We start from the raw sequence: 24,361 nt of genomic DNA on the forward strand, positions 1-24,361 counted from the left end.
GGGTATGGGCTGCACAATCATAAGCGTTGGCGAAGGGGAAGGAAGGGGGGGTTGTCTGTACGCAGGACGATCTAATGGTTTTCTCGAATATATAAAGTACGTAATTCCCAATTTCACTTTTTTTACAATTTGCACCTTTCTCTTTCTCTTGCTCTTGTGCTGCCGACTTCGCAGGGGGTTGCTCACTGCCGCCGTGAAGGTTGCAAATGCTTCGGTGAGCCTTGCGCAGGGTGCGCATCTTCGCGCATCTTCGCGCGCAGCTTGTTTCGGTTGCGAATCATCACCCTTCCCTCGGGCACACTGCGACCCATGCCAATTGAAGTGATGAGGAAGATCAATGGAGTTTTTGATCCGTCTAGCTCTTTGGGACCCTTCAAAACCTTTTCTGACTGGTGGAGGAGCTTGGGGTGGGCAGCCTGCTGCATTGTGCTTAAGCCGTGCTTGGCTACAGTGACGTTTCGCCGCGGCTTTTTATATGGTATTTGCTAAATAGCTTGCTTCGCCATGTTTGTAACTATTCTTAATTGTTTTAGCCTAACCACCTACAACTTCCTTTTTTACGTTTTCTCTTGGTCCTGCAGCTGACTATGTACATTCGAGCTCAACTGCAAACTCGTTCTCTATCATGTCTATCTTCCTCACTGTGAAGCTTGGCTTGATCACCTGCCCAACCTCGTACTCACCGGTATTGAAGCGCCTCTTAACGAGATCATTGGCCACTATGGTGGCCTTCACCAGGTCGAAGTATGCTAGCTTGCATCTAACATCTCCCCTCTTGGCATCGCTTAGAAGCAAAAACTCAAACTCTATAGGATCGCTGATCTTGCCCTTTTTTAAACTTTCGAAGTAAAACCTGAGAAAACTACCTTGCCAAAACTTTATTGAAGACCTCTCTGCCTGTTTATTGACAAACAGACATATCTGCAAGTGATTGGCCAAGTTGAATAAGTTATCCTTCTTCATTTTCATCTCTCCCTTGTTAACAAGGTAATCAGCGCACATCCAGTGATTAACCATGTCGGCGTACCTTCTCAATGGAGATGTGAAGTGGGAATAGCTGGGGAGTCCCAAGGACTCGTGACCACGATAATTGGCCTCGTAATTGGCTGCTGTCATGAATTTCCTTAAATCAGCCTTCTCTTGCACGGTCATTGCCGCTCCGTCTTTGTCTCTTTGCCTCTTCATAATCTCGTTGATTTCCCTCGACACGGCGTTGCTCAACCTCAATTCTTGAGTTCTCAAAATGATGGGTATCTCTCTTTTGCGAGCGTACGCTGAAGCAGCGTGATTGGCTGTGATCATAAAATTAGAAACTAGCTCTTGCGATTTAGACGAGTCAGATTGATTCAAGTCTTTTTGAATGGAAACAACAGGTATTTTATCAGCATCGCCATTGACAATGGCAATTTTGAAACCCTCTTCTGTTTTCTGAAAGAAGGGCTCACATACTTCCTTTCTCGGAACGTAGTCAACCCTAGTCTTGCATGACTCGTTGGGAAAGTCTAAAGCTCCTAGATGCTCCCCTCTGATCTCTTTTAGTATAGATGCAATTCGAGAAAGGTTGAAGAGGTCCCATTCTCTCGATCCGACCTCAGATTCATCCTTTGAAAACCTTCTCATGTTTGTTTCATCGTCCAAAATTTGATTTACTTGCTCGTAGGTGATGCAGACGGCATTGTCTTTGAAGTTGAAAAATTTTACTCTGGCAGAGCTTACAATCTCATCCATGATGCACTTCCCGTCTAGCTCGCTATGCGATTCCTCGTAACGCTTGAAGGCAGATTTTTCCACTTTGAATTGAATCGCAAAACTCCTGTTCTCTCCCGCAGCATCCATTCCACAAACTTTCGAGATGAGCTGTGGCAACATCAATGTAGCACCCTCAGGAAGGTAAACAGTTGCACCCTTCTTGAGAGCTACCTGGCTAAGAATGGAATTCTGCTTGATGTAAGAAGTGGGATCAGCAACATGAACGGTAAATCGGAAGTATCGGCCTTTATCTTCGATAGAAATACCGTCGTCAATTTCATGCGCATCTGCCGAGTCAATGCAATAGATGGGTACTGCTGGGAAGTCGGCCCTGATGCTTTGAAGTGGGTCAGATTTGTGAAAATCGGATGTTATCCAGCTCTCAAAGCTGGAAGTCTTGTTTGTTGAGATAATTTCATCATTAAACTCTTGTAAATGGATATCGCGTTCCTCATCTTGGATGAAATTGCCGCTTAAAGCCTTGTCAAAATCCTCTTTGGAAGTGAATTCCTCGTCAACAAAGTCGTAGTATTTCTTAGCCATGTCAGCTTCTGCAGAGGTATCAGTTGTTGGTAGATTAAGCGAAACAGACCATTGGCTTGGATTGCACCAGAGATCGTTGTTCAACGTAGAGAGAATCTCCAACGCCCTGCTTTTGGAATACTCAAAGGAATATGGCAACACTTCTTTTGTTTTGAGCCCTTCCTTTTCAAGTACATCATCGATACTTCTCACTAGATTGCTGACAACGCTCTCTAGCATACGATCTTCGACAATATTCCCGGCAACAAAGTCCCTGAGCAAATTTACCAACTCATTGTACTGAGGAGGCTTACTAAGATTCCTCTTATTGTGACAATAGGCAACGTAGAACTGGGTAAAGGCGTTGATGCCATCATCCTTCAAGAATTCAAGAGTATCGGCAACCTCGATAGACTTAGAGATCGGCAATACATCGACACTTAATGGCACTTTCGAGTTATGGTGAAAGTTAATCTTCCACTTCCTAGGGTTCTGCGACAATGACACGACAAAGCCAAGGTAGGAGCTAAGCGAATGGTCAACATCTGCGAAGTCGTTCTTGGACAGATCAGGAAACTTTTTTCCGAGCAAGGTGGCCCCGTCAATACCAGAGTAACCTAGTTGACTGTTCAATATGCGGAACTCGTCTTGGCCGTCAGAATGCTCAAGATGCTTAAACCTATGCTCAAACTTCGATACGTACTCAAAAAGCTCAAAGATCGGAATCGTGCGTGATGAAGCTGTGATATTGTTGTTCTCGTCATACTGCAAGATCTTGTGGATATAATCGAGGCATCTCGTGAATGAGTTCATCTTTCGAAAACTTGCAATTGAAGTGTCTATAAGTGGCTGCGAAATAAGCAGTCTCGCCGGCGTGGGAACAACGTACGTCTTCACGTCAGTGTCTGTGAGTAATTGTGAGGCCGCCTGGGCCATGATAAAGTCGTCCCCTGTGGTCAGTCTTTCTAAATCAGAGGTCTGAGAATCACTTTTAGTAGAGCCCACCTCTAACCCTTCAGGCAACGCTTCTGGCGACCTGGAAAATTTAGAGTCTGGCATGCCGATTGGAGCGAGCCCACGGTGCTTTTTTTCAAGCTGCACTATCTGAAGGGGCCGAAGACGCGTACGTGATACCACCTCTGGCAACCGTAGCTTTATCTGGTCTCTGTGGGCATACATGATTTCTCCCTCGTGGTTAACCAACGTATAGGTGGAAGTCTTCAAGTCGTGAGGTTTGTCCACAACCAAGTGTAGAAGCGTACTCTGGCGATCTAAAAGAACCAAGTCTCCCACATCGAGGGGAGATAGGTTCTTTTTGAGGGAAATCCTGCCGCCAAAAATCATCTTTCGAAACCTTCTCAGAGTATCCTTCATGTCTATAGGATGCTTTTTGGACCACTCTTTAGCAGGCTCCTCGAGCCGCTTAGCTACCCTATCGTTGCTTGCATCAACGATCTTTGCCACAAGCTGCAAATTCGATAGGGAGAAATCGAGCGTTACATTTGATGGATCATAGTATTTTTTTGTGGAGTTCTCCTCGATCACCTCCTTTGTGACCGCTATAGCCTCCTTTGAGAGCGCCTTCGGGCTCCTCTTATGCTTAAGTCCACCACTTGTGCTTCTGTAGCGTCGAAGTACAACGTGGGCTGATCGTAGCATGTATATGGAGAGCTTGGAGGCAGAAGTAGAAGTGGTGATGTTGCTAGTATGGCTGCGAAGCGATGGCTGCGAAGAGGTAGTATCTGCACGTGAGGGGGGTGGAAGAATCAGAGGTATATTGGAAATTGAGAGAAAATGGGGGATATCTCTTTGACTGACTCGCTATGAGACCTCAGTTCAGTTGTTCCGGTGCAACTGATACCGGTGTTGGAGTTGGGGCTATATCGGTGAGATCGCTGCTCAGTTAACGGTTGCGACAGGCCAGTTGAGGGAGGAAAGCAAGCGAAATGGCATAGTTAGCATAGGAGAGTTGCTTAAGAGAAGACGTAGAATCTTGTAATTTGTCATTAAGGCAGCAACAGATTATGAGTACGTCTTGGTGAGCTGATTTGGAACCTTCAGAACGTAACGTTCCAGTATAACAGCGCCCTTTCTGTTACATGATTGATTCACTATTAAACACATCTGGACGAGCCTTCTATAAAGACGTTTACCTTTAGTAAGAGCGGAAGAATATTTCTGCAACTCTCCATTAATCCCGATTTTCCTTCCCGGCCCTCGCCCAATCCCCTAATTATAAGAGCCAAGAATGTTACCACAAGTCATCGAAGAAATGAGATCTCGACCACCCAATTCGAATCCTCTTAGCATTGTCGACCTAAAGCGACATACTGTTTCTTCCCTGGCCACGCTCCATTATCATATCATTACTCAGAACAATCAGTTTAAATTTTATCGCCCATCTCCACCCCTCCATCTCGTATCTTTGAACTCCAGGACAGTGCCGACACCCCTCTCCCTCACCCTTTAATTTTGACAAAGTTTGTACTCAAAAATCTCATGCTAGAACAACCTCTCTCTTCATCTTGCTATCGCTCGAGAGCCAAATGGAGATCACCGAAAGGTTCACCGGTTTCACCAGCCGACCGAAACGCTTTTTTTCGCAGCCAGTGGACCGAAAAGGTGCAGATGGCCTGATTGTGCACTCTGGGTGCGTTTCGGTAGACCGTATTCTATGGCCTTGTCTCGGACCCATACTATGGCAGCCGATTTCGCAGCCACCAACCAAAAAAAAATTTTAAGAGTATACCAACATTCAATTCATGCCAAAAATATCTACCAAGGTCAGCTCAATAGATATACTATGCCAGCTCTCATTTACCACTGCCTTCTTGGAATTTCTGTTGATCGTTCTCTGTTTCGGTGCACCGCTGCGGCGCTTATCTGGCTCGGCGATCGCCGAAAGGATCCCCGCGATAAGCCATCGACTATAAGTAGAGGTCTTCAACCACTCTTTTCCCTCGACATATTCCACCACAACCATCTACTTCTCTCAATCCCATCATGTCATTGATCGACTCCTCTTACGGCAAGGCTAACGTCAAGTTCTTGAAAGTCAAGCGCGACAGACACAACCCAAAGGTCCAGGAAGTGTTACAGGCCAACTGCCAGGTTTTGTTGAGAGGTGACTTCGACGTTTCGTACACGGAAGCTGACAATTCGCCCATTGTTCCCACAGACACCGTCAAGAACACCATTTTAATCGAGGCCAAGAACACCGAGGTGTGGCCCATCGAGCGCTTTGCTGCCCACTTGGCCAAGCATTTCACCACCAAGTACAACCACGTTTCCGGAGTCGAGGTGACCATTGTCCAGGACGTGTGGACGAAGTACGAAGTGAACGGGAAGTTGCACGACCACAGCTTCACACGGGGGTCCAGAGACCAGAAGAACGTTTTTGACCTACAACAAGCCTTCCAACAAGGTCACCATTGTCTCTGGCATCAAGGATTTGAAGGTGATGAAATCAACCGGCTCGATGTTCTACGGCTACAACGAGTGTGACTACACCACGTTGAAGCCAACCACAGACAGAATTTTGTCGACCAATGTGGACGCCTCATGGAAGTTCGAGTCCCACTTGTCCTCCCTTGACGATGTCGTGCAGAAGGCCAAGAACGGTTTGTTCGACAATGTTTACGAGAGTGCCAGGAAGATCACCTTGGACAGGTTTGCCATTGAAAACTCTCCTTCTGTCCAGGCCACCATGTACAATATGTCACTTGAGATCTTGGACGCTGCTCCTGCCGTGGACACTGTTAGCTACGAGTTGCCCAACATCCACTTCATCTTATACAACTTGGAGTGGAAGGGTATCAACAACGACGACTTGTACTACCCTTCGAGCGACCCCAACGGGTTGATCAAGTCGACCGTGGGCAGAAAGGTTCCATCGAAGTTATAATAAGCATAGTACGTAGTACTCCAAGGGCCGAATGGCTGCGAAATTCACGAATTAAAACCCAGACACCACTTCCCGTAGTAGTACGCACAACCCCAACACACAGTTCATCTGCCAACCCTAACACTGATCCATGACAGTCCATTTGTAGAGTCCATTTTTTGATTTTTCTTTTCTTTTTTTATCATGGATGACTTTGAGAAATTCCATCTCCGCAAAGCAGCTCGGACAAAGCGACGTCCGCTCGCTGATATTTCCACTAATGTGAACAAACCCACATTACATCAAAACAAAACGCCAACAGCGAAAACAACCCGTCAGCATCCAACCAAAACGAAAATTAGCCATCTTCTGGGCATTTCCAAGTCACTAAATATCATCAGGCCACGTCCAACTACAAACAAGTCGGCATTTTCCTCCAAAAGCTTGCTTTTCGACATTCAGAGTTGTCCAGAACCTCCCCAGTTCGAACCTCGGTATAAAAGCATTACAGACAACGTCATCAAAAGGCTCAAGGATACGAATGAGCTTGTTTCCCAAAGTAATTCTTGTGTTCGTGCTTTCACCCATTGGTACCGTCTCCAGGACTACAAGTTCGTGAGAAACGACATTCCTATCACTAGCACTGCTGGGAGAGCAGACAAAGAAAAAAACAAACCTGGAGTTGAACAGTCACTTTTTTCTGCCCAGCACAAATCTCCTGAGTTCTCTCCATATCTCGTTCTTAGCGCCACTTGTCTAGGTCCTTACCTTCTAGCAGTATCTTTGGCTTGCATAGACTCGAACGCGGCACTGCAGAAAGACACCTTTGATGTATCACTTATGAACCCTGATTCACGTATCTGCCCCCGGCAAAACGACAAAATTTTGCTTTCTGAAAACGGAAAACTCGACATTCCCATTGGCGATCGCTCAGTTCCCGTATATGCCGTTTGGAAAATTGTGAAAGTGGCAAACATGCCCCAATTGACTCACCCTGCCGAGTACCATTGTGCATGAACCTCATGCACTATATATTGCGCCAGGGGAACCACACTTTCGCAACCATCAACTTTCTTTATTTTTCAAGAATGCCCCAATTGTCAACTACCAGTATCCATGGCGCCGACAACCTCCACAGAGCGTCGGATGTGACCCCGCCAATCAACATCTCCACAACTTTCAAGTACCCTTGTGATCCTGATAAGTTGCAAAAAATGGTACCAGGACCCTGGCCTTACGAAGTTGGGAACCCAATTTACTCCCGGGAGGCCCACCCCACAGGAGAATTGGTGGAGCAAACAATCGCCAAAATTACCAAGTCTCACGCTGTAGCGTATAACTCCGGATTGAGTGCGGTGTTTGCAGCTTTTACCCACTTCAACCCAAAGAAGTTGTTCATTGGGAAGGGTTACCACGGTGTTCATGGAATAACCGAGATATGGCAGCGGAACCACGGCTTGAAAAAGTACGGATTGACTGACGATGATTTGGCTCATTTGGAAAAGGGTGATCTCATCCACTTGGAGACTCCTGTTAACCCAGAGTCGCTTGCTCTTGATATCCAATACTACGCTGATAAAGCACATGCCGCGGGAGCCTTTCTTCTTGTTGACTCAACTTTTGCCCCGCCTCCTTTGCAGGATGCTTTCGAGTTTGGCGCTGACATGGTGATGCACTCTGCTACCAAGTATTTCGGGGGCCACTCTGACTTGTTGGCCGGAGTGTTGTTGACAAAGAGTGAAGGTGTATACCGCAAATTGATCGATGACAGAATATACTTGGGTACAAACATCGCCAATTTGGAGTCTGCACTCTTGCTCAGAAGTTTGAAGACTCTTGAGTTACGAGTATTGAGACAGAGCCGAAATGCTACCAAAATTGTTCAGTTTCTCAATGAAAGCAAGAAAAAGTACCCAGCAATAGTCAAGGTGTACCACTCCTCGTTGCAAACCGAGCCTTACGTTACTCGCCAATTAAAAGGTGGTCACTCTCCAACGTTCTCTTTTGAGCTTAAGACTGAAGACCAGGCGAGGAGATTTCCATCGCACTTGAAGTACTTTTACCATGCCACATCTCTAGGAGGAGTCGAGAGCTTGATCGAATGGCGCGCCATGTCTGACCACGAAGTGTCACCATCGTTACTCCGTGTCAGTGTGGGTCTTGAAGACGTGGACGACTTGATTGGCGACATCGAGCAAGCGCTAAAGGCCATATAGGTAGAGCAATGATAAATACGTTGGCATTAAATAAAAATTATTTAGCAAGGTCTGGAATAAGCCTTTATACATTGGTTCTTTGGGAAAACTTGATTTTAACGAACACCGAATTTCCTTCCCGACGTGAAGTAACCATATCTGGATTGTGCGGCGGTTTATAATCTGGGTTTCTGATTTGTGTTCTGTTGACGATGAGTTCATTATAGCCGTATATCTCAGGCACGCCAAGGTCGATTCCGCCTGGAAGTATGCTGGATGGCATGGGTGTACGGAATGTTTTGGGTATCTCGGAAAGATCTGGCAATGTCGTCTTGACACCTCTTCCAGAATGAAGTCCACTTCTCCTGGAAGCGGTTCCCCTGCTGGCACCCATACTTGTACCGTTTTCGTTGTAGCTGAACTCAGTGTTTGTGTGGCGTCTACGACGACGAGATTCTCTCTCCATCTCCTTGTCGATCTTCTCGACCTCAATTTGAGCAAGGCGAGTCAAAGATGGTGAGTAGTCCGCGACCAACGCTGGATTGCGTAGAGTGCTGATGAAATCATCAACTGGCTCGCCGGCTTCAAGGGTGTTTAGAACACGCAATGGTGGTAACAAGTGAGATCGTATCTCGTCCTCACGAACAAACGAGCCGTCAAATCCGTATCCGACAAGGAACAAAGCTTTGTGATAAAGCTGTGTCTGCTCACGGATGCTGAATGCAACGGCTGTGGCAAATTCGCCAGGTAGACTCATTTCGTCGCATAGTATCGTAGCAAATTCCTCAGGGTCGTTCTCATTTGAACTGAGTATGTCCCATTCAAATTGATCAGTGAATTGGGTGTTGTTGATCACTAGATCGATCTTGATAGGCACACGTAGTTCACCCATGGGGTTCTCAACCATTTGTTTGTAGTCTTTGATCTGTTCGTTTACAGAGCTCATAATTGAGTGGAAGTGCAGCTCTGGAATGAACTTGTAGTCCTCTATAAGAGTTCTAATAAAGTTCTCTATTGGATATGTTTCATCGCTCAAATCCCACAAGAAAGTATCTCTTAGTTTGAACCTGTCTCTCTCTTGGTCAAATTCGAGTCGAATGGGCACTAAGGGTTTTCTCTTACCTGATTTGAGTCCCCTTAGAATCGCCTCATTCAACTGCCTGTCGGTGAGGCCGATATCAGGTACTTTGGAGAATGGCTTGTTGTGTTGTGGCAAGATCACCTGTGTAGAAGTGTTACTGATACCATTACCATAGCCCAGGTATCCTTCGCCCCAGATGCTGTTGTTGTATTGATTCTTATCGGAAGCGTTTATCGCATTCATTCGAAGCTGCTTGATGGTGTTATAAGTTTTAATGTCTCTGGCGATCTTCTCTAACATGGATTTGTTTTTCTTTGCTTGTAATTGGGAGTTTCGGAGATGAGCACTATCCTTTTTGATGATATCTTCATATACCTTGATATCAAGTGGCACATCTTTACCTTCGCTCTTCAACTTTTGAGACCATTCATCTGTAGATGAAAGCTGCTTCAATGGGATCTTGTTGAGAGCATCCGGGCCAAATCCAGGAGGAAAATCAAGCTCCTCGTTGTTACCAAACCTCATCAACTTGGTGTTTGGAAGCTGTGGCTGACCAGCAGCGTTACTTTGGTTGGCCCCAGGCTGACCTCCAACGGGTAAAGCACCAGCCATCGGCCCAGGTATTGTCAGCATGCCACTCATGGCATTGGCTCCAGGAGCTCCGCCTATAGCTCCCACGGGTGCATCGTTGGACCCTCCTGTAGCACCTCCATATATGCTTCCTCTCCCCAGACCAGGCTGTGTGCCCATGGGTAGTCGCATCTGAGCATTCGCTTGCGAAGGGTACTGACCACCCATTTTTTGCATATTGGCGTAGTTTGGCGGCGAAGCTGCACCTGATCCCATACCCTGTGGTCCAGGCATCCCATTGCCCGGCATCCCTGGTGGACCTGTCATAGCTCCTTGACCTTGCATTTGTGCTTGAGCTTGTGAATTTGCACGCTGTGCTTGAAGCTGTTGTTGTGCCAGTTGACCCCCAGGTATAAACCCAGGCGGTATATTTCTATTCATCAATCTCTGGTTTGCACTGGCAAGGTTCTGCCCGGGGTGACCTTGTAGCTGCTGAGCCATCATTCCCTGGCCCATTCCTGCCTGCTGTTGTCTGAGCATTTGTTGCTGCATCATCTGCTGCTTCTGGTAGTATTGGCGCATAGCGTTTTGGAACTGAGGGGTGTTTTCCAATTCTTGTAGTTGTTGAGGTGAGAGATGCTGGAATTGTGGAGGGAGCATTGCCCGCTGGCGGCCCGCAGGGAACTGCGCGTTGCCTTGATTTGGGTTACGTGCTCCTTTATTGAAGTTCATGGTCGGTGCACGGTTGTTGGAACGAGGGCTGGTATTTTGAGTGTTTTTCAGGTGTTTCTGGTTCTAGATATGCCGATGCGCGCACGACCCATAGAGAGAGGCTGGTTAGGGGTTCAAGGTCTGTGAAACGGACGAATCGACGTTAATGGTGTTATTCTAATGCAGAAGAGGGGAACTGGTTGATTCCTTGCGAAATTGGACTCGTTACTGTATTTTATACACTGTGTGTTATTTTGTAAGAGGCAGCTCATGCTGGTTGCAAATCGCGAATTGCGTGAACGAAAGCTGCATTTTGGGACCTTGATGAACTTTGTTAGTGTACAGTGTATAGTATATGATAACAGAGGATACTTCTAAAAGAGGTCTATTTCAAATACATCAGACTCACTGTATTCAATTGAATGATGAGCACCTATAAATTTAAAAGCACCACTCTTGTACCCTACCACTCCCTAGAGATACCAAAGAAAAGCCCTTTATGAGACCTGAATTCCAATAAAGGAATATATGGTGTAAATAGCTTCTTTGTGCTTCAAATGGACTACAATAATCTAACAATTCTTGAAACCAGAAAACCATGACTCAATGATCTATTATCATGCCGTATATGGATAGTCACGTATACTGCTTAAAGAATTCAGCTAATTTGCTTTGTCCAGACTATTCAACGGCTCAACAATAGAAATAATCAATTCATGTATTTATCGACAAAATCTGGAATGCTTTCGTAGTTAACTTGTGCCCCTGGCTTTCCCACTGATGTCCCCGACCGTTTTCGCATCCATTTTGCATCTATTTTGCAGCTATTTTGCAGCCATTTTGCAGCCATTTATATAGCGCCATTCTCGAGGTTTCCCCAGCTTTCATTCACAGCACTTCATCTTTCCAGCAAGATGCAAATTCTCAAAGAACTTCCATTCTACCCACACCACGGCCTCAAAGTCAAAGTGTACTCGAAGTCGGACTTTGAAATTGCCGAGCTCTTAAGAGGAGGCCACTCCACCCACAAGCTCCCTCTTGATGGGTTACTTGGCTTCCATGCCATTCGTTTCGCCACCTCCAACGCCAAGGAGATGGCCCGCTTTCTTGAACTTTCCCTTGGCTTTAAAGAAATTGCCTACAGAGGCTTGGAGACATCATCGATCGTGCTTGCCTCCCATGTATTGAAAAAGGGAGACTGTGTGTTTGAGGTGATCAACACCTTGAGCAGAGGCGACTCGAGACCAAATTCTAGTAAGTCGTTTTCCTCCCGCTCAGGAAGCAGGTCTCGTGAAATGTTGCCGGTGACGCTTATGGTTCACGGCGGAGCCACGTCGTTTGAAGAACTCGGAAGAGCTGCCGAGCAATTGGCTTACGACGCTTTGGACGCCAAAGCAATCGACACGTTCGTGAATATCCACGGAATGGGCGTCATGGACGTGTCACTCGACGTGTTGGACGTGAACAAGGCGTTCTTGAGGGCAACTGGCGCCGGCGCCACCATCGTTAGAAGGCCAACCGTGATTACAGACGAGTTCGGTAGTGTCAAGGTGGCCGTGATACGTATTCCTGGTTCTGACTTACGTCACACTTTGGTGGAAAACTTGACCTACAAGGGACCATTTATGCCCTTTTACAAGGAGTCAATGGTGCCCAGCTTGCCCGAAGAGAATCCTGTTCCACTCATAGGAATTGACCACTGCGTCCAGAACTTCACTTGGAATCAAATGGACGACTACGCCATGTTTTACGCTGCCGCCTTTGGCCTCCACAAGTTCTGGTCGGTCGATGAGCAAGACGTGTCCACTGGTGCTACTGCCTTGAAGTCAGTCGTGATGGCTTCGGCCAATGGAAAAGTGAAGATGCCCATTAACGAGCCTGCCAAGGGGATCATGAAGGGCCAGATCGAGGAATTTTACGAATTTTACAAGGGGCCCGGCGTCCAGCATATTGCATTGATAACAAGAGATATCATTGCCCTGGTAAAGGCCATGCGTCTTCGGGGCATAGACTTCAACACCATTTCGGACGCCTACTACAAGAACTTGGAGGAGCGATTAAACAAGGACTCAATTAAGCTCTTTGAGTCGTTTGAGGAATTGAAGGCCCTCCACATCCTCGTCGACTTCGACCTGGCGTCAAAATACCTTCATCGAGATGGCAGCTACCGTTGCCACTACATCCTCCAGATCTTCACCAAGCCGCTTCACGACAGGCCCACGTTATTCTTAGAGATCATCCAGAGGCACCATCACAACGGCTTCGGCAAAGGTACTTTCAAGGGCTTGTTCGAGACCATCGAAGCCCAGCAACGTCTCCGTGGTACTTTGGTCCCGTCCGCCTTGATGTGAGAGAGAACTGTATCGATATAGATCCTTTGTTCATTATTCTTCGCTAATATACATTATAATTAAACCATGAAGTCGAAGATGCTGCGCATGTTCACGTACCGACGGCCACAGTCAGCCAAATATTTGTTGACAACTTCTCTGCAATGATCAAACATTGCCCTGTTTTGCTCAGCAAGGGCATTCAACTGTCCCGTGCTTAACTCTGGTGCCACCACATCTGTATCGTATATGATGGGCCTTAATTTCTTTTGCTTTGCCTTCTCCACATCGAAGACAGAGTCAAAGTACAAGAGCTGGTTGTAAAGGGCCTTGTCACTGTAATAGTATCTCATGACACCTTTGCATCCATGCGCTTTTCCCGAATTTCCGATACACCTCTTTCCATACACTGAGATTTGCCTCGTCTTGATCCCGCAAGCAGAGTCATCGCAAACCACCCAGCCCGCATAGTAGAGAGCAAGATGCTTCCTTATAGAGTTTTCAAGCTGAGAGGTTACCTTCAACGTTGGGAAAACGTATTCACACTGTGAGCATTTTATACCATTGAAGGTGATCAGGTAGTCCCTCGATGGCTGAAGCCCACCAAACCTAAAGTTTGCACCACATCTGCAACGGAGTACCAAGAAGCTTGATTGTCTATACCTTTCGATATCAGTGATCTTGGACTCAAGTGGAGCGATCTCACTACCAGCACCTTCGCTATTTCTGAGCTTCATGATATACTTCTTGGTGTCAATACCTAGAGATGTGGCAATACGCATCAAATCGATACCATCGATACGATTAACGAGTCTCTCAACCGGCGCGTATATCTGCTTCTCCAAGTAATATTCACTGTCTGGTTTGAATTCAGACTTATTGGCGAGAACCTCTTGCATAGCTCTTGACCTCTCAGCAGGATTGGAGCTATCATCATCAGACTGAGGGGCAGTGACAACGTAAGTAATGACGCTGCCGGCCTTGATCACTTTGCCCAGTTTTCTTAAACGTAACGCAACTTGAACTGGAGGCATTGTTTTTCCATTTGGATAGTTTGCAGGATCTTTCGAAAGTCGAGTGTTGATCAGATACTTGTCGATGCTAATCTCATTATTAGAAATTTTGGCCTTCATCTCTTCCAAGTAGTTGTAGACTTGAGTGAGTGCCTCCTCGGGATCCATATCCGACAAGAGCTTCTGTAACACAAATGTAGAGATCTCCTTCGATAATGGACAGTACTCACGACGTCTCATGTCAAGGCCTTTGACTTCCAAAGAAGAAATTTCCTTCCCCGTCTTCCTGTCAATGGTGGCGTTCATAGCAGCATACTTCTTCTTGGCATGCAATAACAATCTCTTGAAGACGTTATCAGTATCAATCTCCAACAACTTGTACCTCTCATTGACTTGAACCTTGAATTCGTCACCTATCTTGAGGGCTTCCTGAAGTGTATTGACACCGGTATCAATCATGACGGAGTCAGTATCACCGTAAACGACTCTCAAGCCAATCAGCTCAGCCAACTGTCTTGTGTCCATCAAGATTTCTCTACCCTTGTTGGTGACCAACATGGCCAAGGGCTTAGCATAGAAACGAGAGTTCACATAACCCAAACAGCCATACATAGAATTTGCAGTCAATTTGAGTGCTTGCTGCTTGATGTCGTACTGAGCACGCTCGTGTGGAGTATTCTTGGGGTTCTTCAAGAGCTTTTTTACCTCTCGACGTCTGGAGACCAACGCATTCAACAACCGAGGCAAAACACCTGCGTCGGAATCACGTTCAGGAATATCAGGAAGATCCCTCTCTTCGTCATGGCTAATGTTATAGGCAGTTCTCTCAACGGTCGTGAAACAAATGTTGAACTCTTGAATGATACTGGGGTACAAAGAGTTGAAGTCCATGACCAAAATGTAATTTTTGTGAAGACCCTTCTCTGGCTCAAAAACTAAACCACCCTGGTATTTTGGTTTTTTGTTCAGGGTAACGGTTGTTGCGTCATCTTCATTAGCTTCGAGTTTGGCCTCCTGCTGATGACTCGTGTTCTTGTGATACTTGTCTTCCTTGTCAGGGACAATGTAGTTGTTCCTTTTGAACTCATGCAACAAAATATATTCGTTACGACCAGCTCTCGTACCACTCAAGGTGTGCGACCAAGCATTACCAGCCAAGTTGGTCAATTGTTTGGAAAGCGACAAAATCTGAAGGGCGAACGCAATTTTGCCTGTGATTAACACTTGCGTGATATTCTCTTTAAGAGACATCAATAAAAATCCAGCATCTTCCGCGTAACGAGGATTCAGAAAATTGAGCTCAACAGCATTGTACTGTTTTTGACAAACAACACTGTACATTTCCGGTAAGTCCCAAGATTGACATTTGGTGGTCAACGATTGACCCAACTCGTTGGCAATATCACACAAAAGACGACCTTGAAAAATCTCACGAATGAGTAAGTTGTTGTTAAAACCGTTTCCTTTTCCAAACTTGTCAGGCCAAGACTTCCTGTTCCTTCTTCCCATTGCAGACCACGTTGCCACACGCAAATCATGCATTCTGTGAATCAAAACATCCATTGAGATGTTTTCCAATCTGTGTCCAATAAAGACATCAGGATCCGCATTTTTCACAAGTGCAGCCAAACAACCCAACATTGATGCTTCATTTGGTAAGGCTCTAAGGGTGATTTTTTGTTTCTGAGCTTGCTGCTGCAATCCAGGAGGGAAACCCACAGCTCCGATTGGGCGAACCAAAGTGACAAGCTCATCTGGCTCGATGTTTTCATCAATAGGAGCATCTTGAGGCATATCCCTGTATGTCGCTAATGAAACACAAGCCACCTCTTGCTTGTTCAACTTGGGGTTCATGAGTGTTTGAACTGATATCGTGGATATCGTCAAGTTTGGAGGTGGTATGTTCGAGTTGATAATAGGGGAAATGCACGAAGGAGAGGATACAGCCGCCTCAACTTGACAATGAGATGCATTTTGAATAGCACTGAAATCACCATTCTTAATTTCTAACCAACATGGACCCATAATGTTTCTTTGCATTACAAACGATTCAAAGATGTTGGTGTTGGTACCAAAAATTCTGTTGAAGGTCTCACCCTCGAGCTCGGAGGGCATCACCAAATGCCTATGCTTATTTGTCTTGTATGGAAGCAATACTTTCAAGTATTCTGCTTCTTTGGGAACATCAGGAAGTTCGAATGCATATTTCATGTGCTCTGGCTTAGCCCTGAGCTTATCGAGACCGTAGTTCTCCATAAGAATGGGTGCAATCTCTTCGTGGACATCCATTGCCGAGACAGGCTGGGTTGTCTCCTCTCCGTCAATGACTCTGAACTTTCTGGGCAAGATATAGAGTTCTCTGCATAGGTCGTTTACTTGAACCACACCAGACACTAGCTTGTTATCTTTTGTGAGCACCTTGCCGAAGAGAAGAAGGGAGCTGTCAGCTTCAGCATAGTCTAACCAAAACATCTTGAATGAATTATCATCAGAAATGTTCTCTTCATCCAACTTCTCTGTATGCGAGATTGCGGAATACCCTCTAGAGGGAGAGGACGAGAGAAGTCCAGATGCTTTGACTGCGGAAATGGTGGCACCTGTGTTTCTGGCGGGAGCAGCGGCGGCACGGGGCCTTTTGGCCACCACTATGTCATCATCTTCACTGTCACTTTCAGACGCAGGTTCGACTTTCTCTTGCTTGACTGGTGTTTCCAGATTAGATGACTTCACGTCAATCATCTCCTCGCCAGTCTCCACAGGCGTATCTGGAGTGCTTTCCTTCGCAGCGTCAAACTCCTCAGCAGAATCTAGCGTTGTGTCTTCGAAAGCATCGATGTCAGCTTCCTTCTTGATCCTCTTCTTTTCACGAGTCGATGTGGAAAAGCTGAACGCAGACGCGACGTTTGCTTTCTTACCTTTGGAGGTAGACGCGCCAAATGGGGAAAACACCTTACTTTTTTTTGGCTTCGCCTCAAAATCATCTAGAATATCGTCAATGGCGGCGCTTTTCAAAGGCTCGCTTTTCTTCGTCACTGTAGCAGCAGCAGGAGCAAAGAAGTTATTGATCTGAGCCGTCTTGGCCACCTTCACTGGTTTCTGCTGCTTTTTCTTTCGCTTTTTGCTGGAGCCCTCGTCCTCTTCTTCGTCAGAGTAGTAGTTAGGCCTGGTTGAGTCATCCCATTCGTCAACGCCGTTATCAACGTAGCCTTCGCCGTTATCGTCCACGATGAAATCATCATTCATGAGCTGATCTCTCTTGTGTTGTCTGTAAGTGTCCTCATCGACCTCATCGTAGATATCTTGGTAGAAGTCGTCGGTGGCCGAAGTGATCGTGCCAGTTCGACGAGCCTCTCTGAGCCGCTTAAGCGTGTCTCTTTTGGCGGCTCTTGACAGCATATGTATGAGGAAAAGAGTAGAGAAAATGGAGATTATCGTGGTAGGCAAACGCGCTTCGCGGTAGGGAAGTGTACGCGCCCTATCAACAACCTGCAGAAAGAATGGCACGAGGCACCCAAACAAGCAACAGTGTAAGACAGATGAATCAGAATTTGATATCTATGAAGGTCTTGACTTAATGATGGTATGCTGAAAGACAACACTTACTGATCTTCTGTTTGTATTTTTAATCTACAGGTGTCCTCGTACATGTATTGCGTACAATAGAGGGTGAAGGAGTGGCTGCGAAAAAGATTTCCATGAAGATACCCTGTCGAGGTATGATGGGAAAGTTCACGACGATAACTGGAGAAATCTAGAATAAAGTATTTCAATGACCAAAACTGCGAAGTCGATTTTAAACTCCTATATAGTAACAGCAGTAGGAACAATTCTAATTGGCCATCACAAAGTGAGTTCCCAAGGCTACAGACTAAGAGGAGCACCAAATTTGAGGCACCACAAAACTGGAGAATGGGGAGAATGGCGACTTGAAAATAGTCGCACTCTACAACAGCATATTGCAAAAATCATACCATTCACTAAGGAAAAAAAAAAAATAAGTCTCAACCATAAATTTATTAGAAGATTAAACTGTTAGGTTATGAGTACCTAGCGTTAACCGGTCTCTTCGCCTCAGTGGTCGCATTTGCACTGCGACGTGCAAGTACACTGGGCACAAGCACATGGGTTACATTTGCAGTGTGGTGCTGGAGCAGACATGTTGAAGGGCTGAATTGTATTTGATTGTGATGATGATGAAAGGAGGACTCGAATCTGGGAGAAATACATCTCTATTTATACCTTTCCTTGAGTGGTTTTCGCCCTGGAGAAATGGCTGCGAAATTTTTGCCTCTATGCTCTGCGGGATTTGTGCGTACTTACAGAACTAGCACCAGGCAGAAAATACACTCAGAGATTCTGGCTGAGGGGCCTGGGCCACCTCAAAGTGGCAAAAGTATGAGGGATGGTCATGAAAACCGGAACTTGCAGGTATCATGATCTTCGATAAGGGGATTGATGTGATTCAACGTGATGTGGTGTGAAGAACTACTCAGTAGATTAGGTCACGAATTGATAAGGTCAATGAGAGTCAGATTGAAAATATGGGATGTTTCTAGAAGAAAAAATTCGGATATACATTCATGATGTGGCTTTTCGTTTACCAAGTGGCGTTTTAGCGCAATCTCGTCCTTGTATCAACCATAGTACATGTAGCCAAGATATTGATATTCTATATCGACACAGTCAAGTCAATACAAAGTTGACTTCTTTCTCTTAGCACTGTCGGCTCTACTGGTGTTACCGGAGGTCTTGCATGCGAAGACGGGCTCCACAGTATGTTTAGTAACAAGCCAACTTTTGGCTGAAAAAACTACCACCACGATAAATACACGGCTAGTACAGCGTATAATTAAGGATGAGAGGCTATTCAATTTTTTGAAGAGTAATTGGTCTTATTAATACTTCTCACCTAACTTCGCTATTTACGAATGGTTGCAGTTCTCTACTAGTGACATCTCCACCTTCCTCGAATCTAATGACCTGCAGAGCCGTCACTTAAGCGAGCAGCACTATCAACATTATCCAAACTACAACAAGGCTTCACTCTCAGGACCTATTACTACACCCATCAGAATCCTTTCATAGTAACTTTCTGCACTCAAATTTCTAATTAGAGTGCTCGAAATCTTTCATTATATGTCCTTCGCCAACTACGACTTGGAGGCGCAACAGCCTCCTCCAAATGGGACACAACACAAGAAGTCGTCTGAGCTCGACCAAATCGTGTCAGACACTTCAAGTCAGGTACTGACGTTTGGATCTTTAATTGGTCAATTCAACTCGCAAAGAAAGCTTCTAGGAAGCAAGAGAGATGGTGTGGCTCTTAGAGAGAGTCTCGACCTACTTCAGAACAGAATTTCCGATCTTGACTCGGCCATCAGCGTGCTAATAATGAACATCAACAAAGCAATGGACCCAAACTCGAATTTGCAAGTGTCTGAGCGTCAACTCATGCAGAAGGAGAGACTCACTTCCGACTACCGTGACCTTCATCGAAGTTTTCGCCTGGCCCTGGATTCCTATAAGGAGAAAAAGAAATCTATACCGATAAAGACGTCCACGGAAGAAACCCCGCTCTTGGGAGGAGACCAAAAGGGAGTGCCTGAACAGCAACAGCAGCAGCAGCAGCAGCAGCAATTACTGCAAGATCAAATTGAGCAAACGGAGCTACAGTATCATATATTACTTACTGAGGAGCGAAACCGAGAAATCGAACAGGTGGCAGAGGGAATCCGCGAGGTCAACTCTATTTTTAAGGATTTAGGCACTTTGGTCAATCAGCAGGGAGAGCAGCTAGACACCGTTGAGGAGAACATTCTTGAGTTGCACGGCAACACCCAACAAGCGTCACGTGAGTTGCACAAGGCCCATGAGTACCAGAAACGCAAGGGCAAGTGGAGCTGTATAATACTTGTTGTTTTATCTGTGATTGTGCTTGTGATAGTTTTGGCCGTGGTGAGCTAAACACTGTGTTTAAGTGAGTCAACAAACGGCGCGCCGGACACGTCTCACTTATCTGTTCTCTGCAAGACCAACAATCGTCGCTGTATAGAATGACTGCGGCGCCGCTTCGAACTATCTGATTCAGTCACAGGGCATTTAGGGGCTTCTTGATATAAGAGGCATTCGTTTGCTCTTGAATGGCCTCTGAAACCATCATGACACAGGATATTGTGATTGAAAGACCCTTAGGTCCCAGCGAAAACTTCTACAGGTGCCGAAACGCGGCAGGTTTCTACCAGAACTTCGCAGCTGTGGGTACCTACTCTATCGACTTGGCTTCCAAAGACAGGGTGATGTTTTGTGCATTGAGAAAACTGATTTTAGACTACCATATTCTCATCTGCAACCTATTCAAGAACGAAGCGGACCGCAATACCATCCTCAGACCAATTGCTAAAGCAACCTTTGGTGATCTCTATGTCAAGGTAAATGGGCCTACTGGTGGGCGACGGTGGTATGAGAAGTTCATTCATGATTTGTGCTGCGAGAAGCTCTTTGATATATACGAAGAGCTGCCACTTTTCCGCATTGTGTTGGCAGGAGAGTGCACGTTGGGAGCTACTTTTGAGCATACAGCTGCTGACGGAGTGGTGGCACCTCAATTTCATGCAATCTTCCTCGACAATTTGGGCTTCTGTGGTAACCGCAGAAATGAGAAGGAGTATGAGGAGCTGTACGGAAAGATTCCTGACGTGATTGGATCCGATACGGTGATTTTTGACGCTGCTAAAGACACCCAATTCATCAAGCACTCGTTGCCTCCTCCAGTGGAGATGTTTATGGAGAACCATTTAGACTATACTTTTGGCGATGATGAACATTACTCGATTGCAACACCGAAAAACTACCCCAAAAAGTGGCCCGGTCGGTTTCCTGCCAAACTCAAGGCAAACAAAATCATGAAGCTCGTGCATGTTGGTCCTGAGCATTTCAATCCTTTGTTGGCTGCTTGCAGAGAAAAGCGTGTAACCTTAACGGCGTACTTGGCAACAATTCAGGCCCTTACATTTAATCCGATCTACGGAGACAAGCACCACACATCGTGTATGATTGCTGTCACCCTTAGGAGATTCCTCACTCCAGACGTTGTGGAAGAGCCTTACAAGGAGATCGTTGCAAACGAAAAGTATAGAATCTTGGGTAACTTTGCTCACATGGGTCTACCCACCTTGTTTGAACCGGTAAAGGAGTTCTCATGGGATCTTGTAAAAAAGGTGAACGGGGAACTCTTTCAAACCACAAAAAATCCACGGTTGTTAAACACACTGAAAGGGTTCACAGACGCTGCAGACCTCTATGATGAGAGTGGAGAGCTTTTTTCCGCGATACTTGGTGCTAACAAGGCTGACTCAGTTAAGATGTCGAATTTGGGCGCCTACAATTTTCCAGTTTATGAAATAGAAGGTGAAAACTGGACCATAGACGATTTACAGTTTGCACAGGATATGGCGCCCGGAGCTTCTGAGTTTGTCGTGAACGTAGTGTCTTGCCCTAGAGGTGGCCTCAACATCGTGTTGTCCTACTTCGAAGGCGACACCGGGGACGAGGAGGCTCTCGCCAACATCCACCGTGACTTTGAGGAAAACATCAAAAAGTACTATGCTGCTTGAGTAGATGCCAGCATTCTGTCAAAGCTCTACCAGCTTTCTGCTTGAATTGTTTGTCTATAGAGATGGTCAGGAACCACCATATGACGAAAATTCTCCTAAAATCATTTACACAATTGCACCACCTAATAAAATTTCCTAATATAATGTGCTTGTTCAAACTTAACACGCTACACATTCTGTATGTGGGAAGAAATGAACACAGACGAGGCGAGGTGCGACTGATGGATCTGATAATGTCGACACCACCTACGTCAAGAACAAATTCATTAGAAAAACACCAAACTTTCCAAATCGACACTAAAACAATCATCTCTATCTTCTGTTCAAATCATTAACTTCAAATTCCCTCCAAACTTTCTCCTGTACTATCCACCCTCCTCAGCCTAAAGTGTAGTAGCCGCGCTGCGCTAAACTGCCAAGTACGCTTTGTATGCAACAAGCTCAAGATTTCAACTTACACTCCTAAACAACTACCCCATGGACCTCCACGAAGAGTTTGAGCTCCGATCCCGTGAAACAGGACAGTGGCTCCACCAAGACAGAGTGCGTGCCGTAGCCAGGTACGACGATTTCGTCACCATCGACTGGATGGATGATGAGTTGGAAGAACACCGAGCCCGACTAGCACACAAGAAGCCTGTGACGAATTGGAAACAACAGATTGTACAAAACGCACGCACGTGGCTCGTGCTCACTGCAATGGGGATCGTTATTGGCGTGATAGCGTCGTGTTTGAACATTATCACAGCGTGGCTAGCGCTGATGCGGTTGGGCTACTGCTCGCTGAATTTTTACTTGAGCCAGGGCTTCTGCTGCTGGGACCAGGAGGAGGAGTGTGCAAACTGGAGGCCGTGGCTGCGGTTCGGCATCTTTCGCTACGTGGCCTATATCCTTTGGCTGGTGGTGTTCCTGGCCATTGGGGCGCTTATAGTGAAGCGGTTTGCTCCTGCGGCCGCTGGGCTGGGCATCTCCGAGATCAAGTGTATAGTTTCCGGGTTCGTCATGAAGGGGTTTTTAGGTTGGTGGACTTTGATAATCAAGGGGTTGGGATTGCCTTTGGCCATTGCTCTGGGGCTTTCTTTGGGTAAAGAGGGACCCTCAGTGCACTACGCTGTGTGTGTGGGCAATTGCATCGCAAAGCTTTTCAAAAAATATAGGCAGTCTGCGCTGAAGTCGCGGGAATTTTTGACTGCCACGTCGGCAGCAGGCGTGGCAGTGGCTTTCGGTTCTCCCATGGGGGGTGTTCTTTTCGCTATGGAAGAAATCTCGTCGGTCTTCCAGCTCCTGACGCTCTGGAAGTCATATGTGTGCGCCTTGATTGCCGTGGCAACGCTATCCACGCTCAATCCCTTCCGCACGGGCCAATTGGTGCTTTTTGAAGTTTCATACCATAATACGTGGCACTGGTTTGACCTACCCTTCTACGCTATCTTGGGCGCCTTTGGCGGCGTTTACGGAGTCATCGTGTCGAGGCTCAACAAACGCGTTGCTGGCTTCCGCAAGAAGTACTTGGCACCGTATGCAATCCATGAGGTAATCACATTGGCCATCTTGAGTGCTGCTTTCTGCTATTTCAATCAATTTTTGCGATTCGATATGACCGAGGTAATGCAAACCCTCTTTGACGAGTGCTCAGGCAAGTCTCTGCATGAGTTGTGCAAGAACGACTCAAACAAAGGCGTTCTTTTCTTCTCCTTGATTATTGCTACGTTGGCTCGCTCGTTCTTGACCATAATCACCTATGGATGCAAAGTCCCCGCTGGTATTTTCGTTCCTTCTATGGCTGCAGGTGCAACATTTGGCAGAGCTGTGGGCATTATCGTAGAGAAGATTTACCAAAAGCACCCAGATTCATCTTTGTTTAGCACGTGTGCACCAGACCAGGCGTGTGTGATTCCTGGAACCTACGCTTTCATCGGCGCTGGCGCCGCTTTGAGTGGCATTACTCACCTCACCGTAACCGTTGCCATCATTATGTTTGAGCTTACGGGCGCCGTTCGTTACATCATCCCGACCATGATTGCAGTCACTGTGACCAAATTAATCAATGACCGCTATGGCAAGGGAGGCATTGCTGACCAGATGATTGCATTTAATGGCCTTCCATACATCGATCCGAAGGAAGAGTTTCTGTTCAATGCTACCGTTGCCGAGGCAATGTCGACTGTGACCGTTGTTTTTACCGCTGATAGAGAATACGCAGTTGGACAAATAGCGAACATCCTCAAGAAGACCCCTTACAGAGGCTTTCCCGTTGTCATGTCGGAAAATTCGCCTGAAATTCTTGGTTATGTTACCCGATCTGACTTGGACTACGTTGTTAGGACGCATGGCGACGATGACGAATGCAACTTTAGGTCCTCACCAACTCCAGAGTCTAGCGGTGTAGACATGGCAGGGATTATCAATCCTGCTCCCTTAGTTGTCAGCATTGATTGTACCCTCGAGTATCTCATGGATATATTTGTTCGTCTAGGGCCTCGTCATGTCCTCGTGCAAAAAGATGGTTCCCTAGTCGGCACGATCACACGGAAGGACATTCTTCGATACGAACACACAACACACGAATTGCATAATCCTACAACTTACGATGATTTGGATGCATTGATTTGGAGCAAATTCCAGCAGATTGGTTCGTACTTTTCATCGAGTCCACTTCCCGGCTTCCAAAGAGTACCACAAAACGGTCAGTGA

At 46.2% G+C, this 24,361-nt stretch overlaps 10 protein-coding genes across 10 annotated transcripts; 7 read left to right on the top strand and 3 right to left on the bottom strand. All coding sequences in view use genetic code 12, as the record gives it.

Annotated features, from left to right (window-relative positions):
* Window positions 1–585: 585 nt before the first annotated feature.
* Window positions 586–3,930, bottom strand: MSU1 (exoribonuclease II; the record flags this gene model as incomplete). The annotated part of the gene is made up of 1 exon (XM_029037529.2): window positions 586–3,930. One exon carries the CDS (start codon window positions 3,928–3,930, stop codon window positions 586–588), a length of 3,345 nt encoding a protein of 1,114 aa, XP_028888585.2.
* A 1,344-nt stretch (window positions 3,931–5,274) lies between these two features.
* On the top strand, window positions 5,275–6,175 carry CJI96_0004710 (uncharacterized protein; the record flags this gene model as incomplete). The annotated part of the gene is made up of 2 exons (XM_054702224.1): window positions 5,275–5,607; window positions 5,654–6,175. 2 exons carry the CDS (start codon window positions 5,275–5,277, stop codon window positions 6,173–6,175), a joined length of 855 nt encoding a protein of 284 aa, XP_054558199.1.
* A 183-nt stretch (window positions 6,176–6,358) lies between these two features.
* On the top strand, window positions 6,359–7,171 carry CJI96_0004711 (uncharacterized protein; the record flags this gene model as incomplete). Its single annotated transcript, XM_054702225.1, has 1 exon — window positions 6,359–7,171. The coding sequence occupies one exon, from the start codon at window positions 6,359–6,361 to the stop codon at window positions 7,169–7,171; it is 813 nt and encodes a 270-aa protein (XP_054558200.1).
* A 71-nt stretch (window positions 7,172–7,242) lies between these two features.
* Window positions 7,243–8,370, top strand: CJI96_0004712 (putative cystathionine beta-lyase; the record flags this gene model as incomplete). Its single annotated transcript, XM_029037527.2, has 1 exon — window positions 7,243–8,370. One exon carries the CDS (start codon window positions 7,243–7,245, stop codon window positions 8,368–8,370), a length of 1,128 nt encoding a protein of 375 aa, XP_028888583.2.
* A 64-nt stretch (window positions 8,371–8,434) lies between these two features.
* Window positions 8,435–10,732, bottom strand: SNF5 (Snf5p; the record flags this gene model as incomplete). The annotated part of the gene is made up of 1 exon (XM_029037526.2): window positions 8,435–10,732. The coding sequence occupies one exon, from the start codon at window positions 10,730–10,732 to the stop codon at window positions 8,435–8,437; it is 2,298 nt and encodes a 765-aa protein (XP_028888582.2).
* Window positions 10,733–11,625: 893 nt separating this feature from the next.
* CJI96_0004714 (uncharacterized protein) lies at window positions 11,626–13,062 on the top strand (the record flags this gene model as incomplete). The annotated part of the gene is made up of 1 exon (XM_029037525.2): window positions 11,626–13,062. One exon carries the CDS (start codon window positions 11,626–11,628, stop codon window positions 13,060–13,062), a length of 1,437 nt encoding a protein of 478 aa, XP_028888581.2.
* Window positions 13,063–13,121: 59 nt separating this feature from the next.
* POL1 (DNA-directed DNA polymerase alpha catalytic subunit POL1) lies at window positions 13,122–17,450 on the bottom strand (the record flags this gene model as incomplete). The annotated part of the gene is made up of 1 exon (XM_029037524.2): window positions 13,122–17,450. The coding sequence occupies one exon, from the start codon at window positions 17,448–17,450 to the stop codon at window positions 13,122–13,124; it is 4,329 nt and encodes a 1,442-aa protein (XP_028888580.2).
* Window positions 17,451–19,190: 1,740 nt separating this feature from the next.
* Window positions 19,191–20,018, top strand: VAM3 (SNAP receptor; the record flags this gene model as incomplete). Its single annotated transcript, XM_029037523.2, has 1 exon — window positions 19,191–20,018. The coding sequence occupies one exon, from the start codon at window positions 19,191–19,193 to the stop codon at window positions 20,016–20,018; it is 828 nt and encodes a 275-aa protein (XP_028888579.2).
* Window positions 20,019–20,212: 194 nt separating this feature from the next.
* ATF1 (Atf1p) lies at window positions 20,213–21,667 on the top strand (the record flags this gene model as incomplete). The annotated part of the gene is made up of 1 exon (XM_029037522.2): window positions 20,213–21,667. One exon carries the CDS (start codon window positions 20,213–20,215, stop codon window positions 21,665–21,667), a length of 1,455 nt encoding a protein of 484 aa, XP_028888578.2.
* Window positions 21,668–22,144: 477 nt separating this feature from the next.
* Window positions 22,145–24,361, top strand: CJI96_0004718 (uncharacterized protein; the record flags this gene model as incomplete). The annotated part of the gene is made up of 1 exon (XM_029037521.2): window positions 22,145–24,361. The coding sequence occupies one exon, from the start codon at window positions 22,145–22,147 to the stop codon at window positions 24,359–24,361; it is 2,217 nt and encodes a 738-aa protein (XP_028888577.1).

The sequence above is a fragment of the Candidozyma auris genome, chromosome 6 (genome assembly GCF_003013715.1).
Source record: "Candidozyma auris chromosome 6, complete sequence".
Classification (NCBI taxonomy): Eukaryota; Fungi; Ascomycota; class Pichiomycetes; order Serinales; family Metschnikowiaceae; genus Candidozyma; species Candidozyma auris.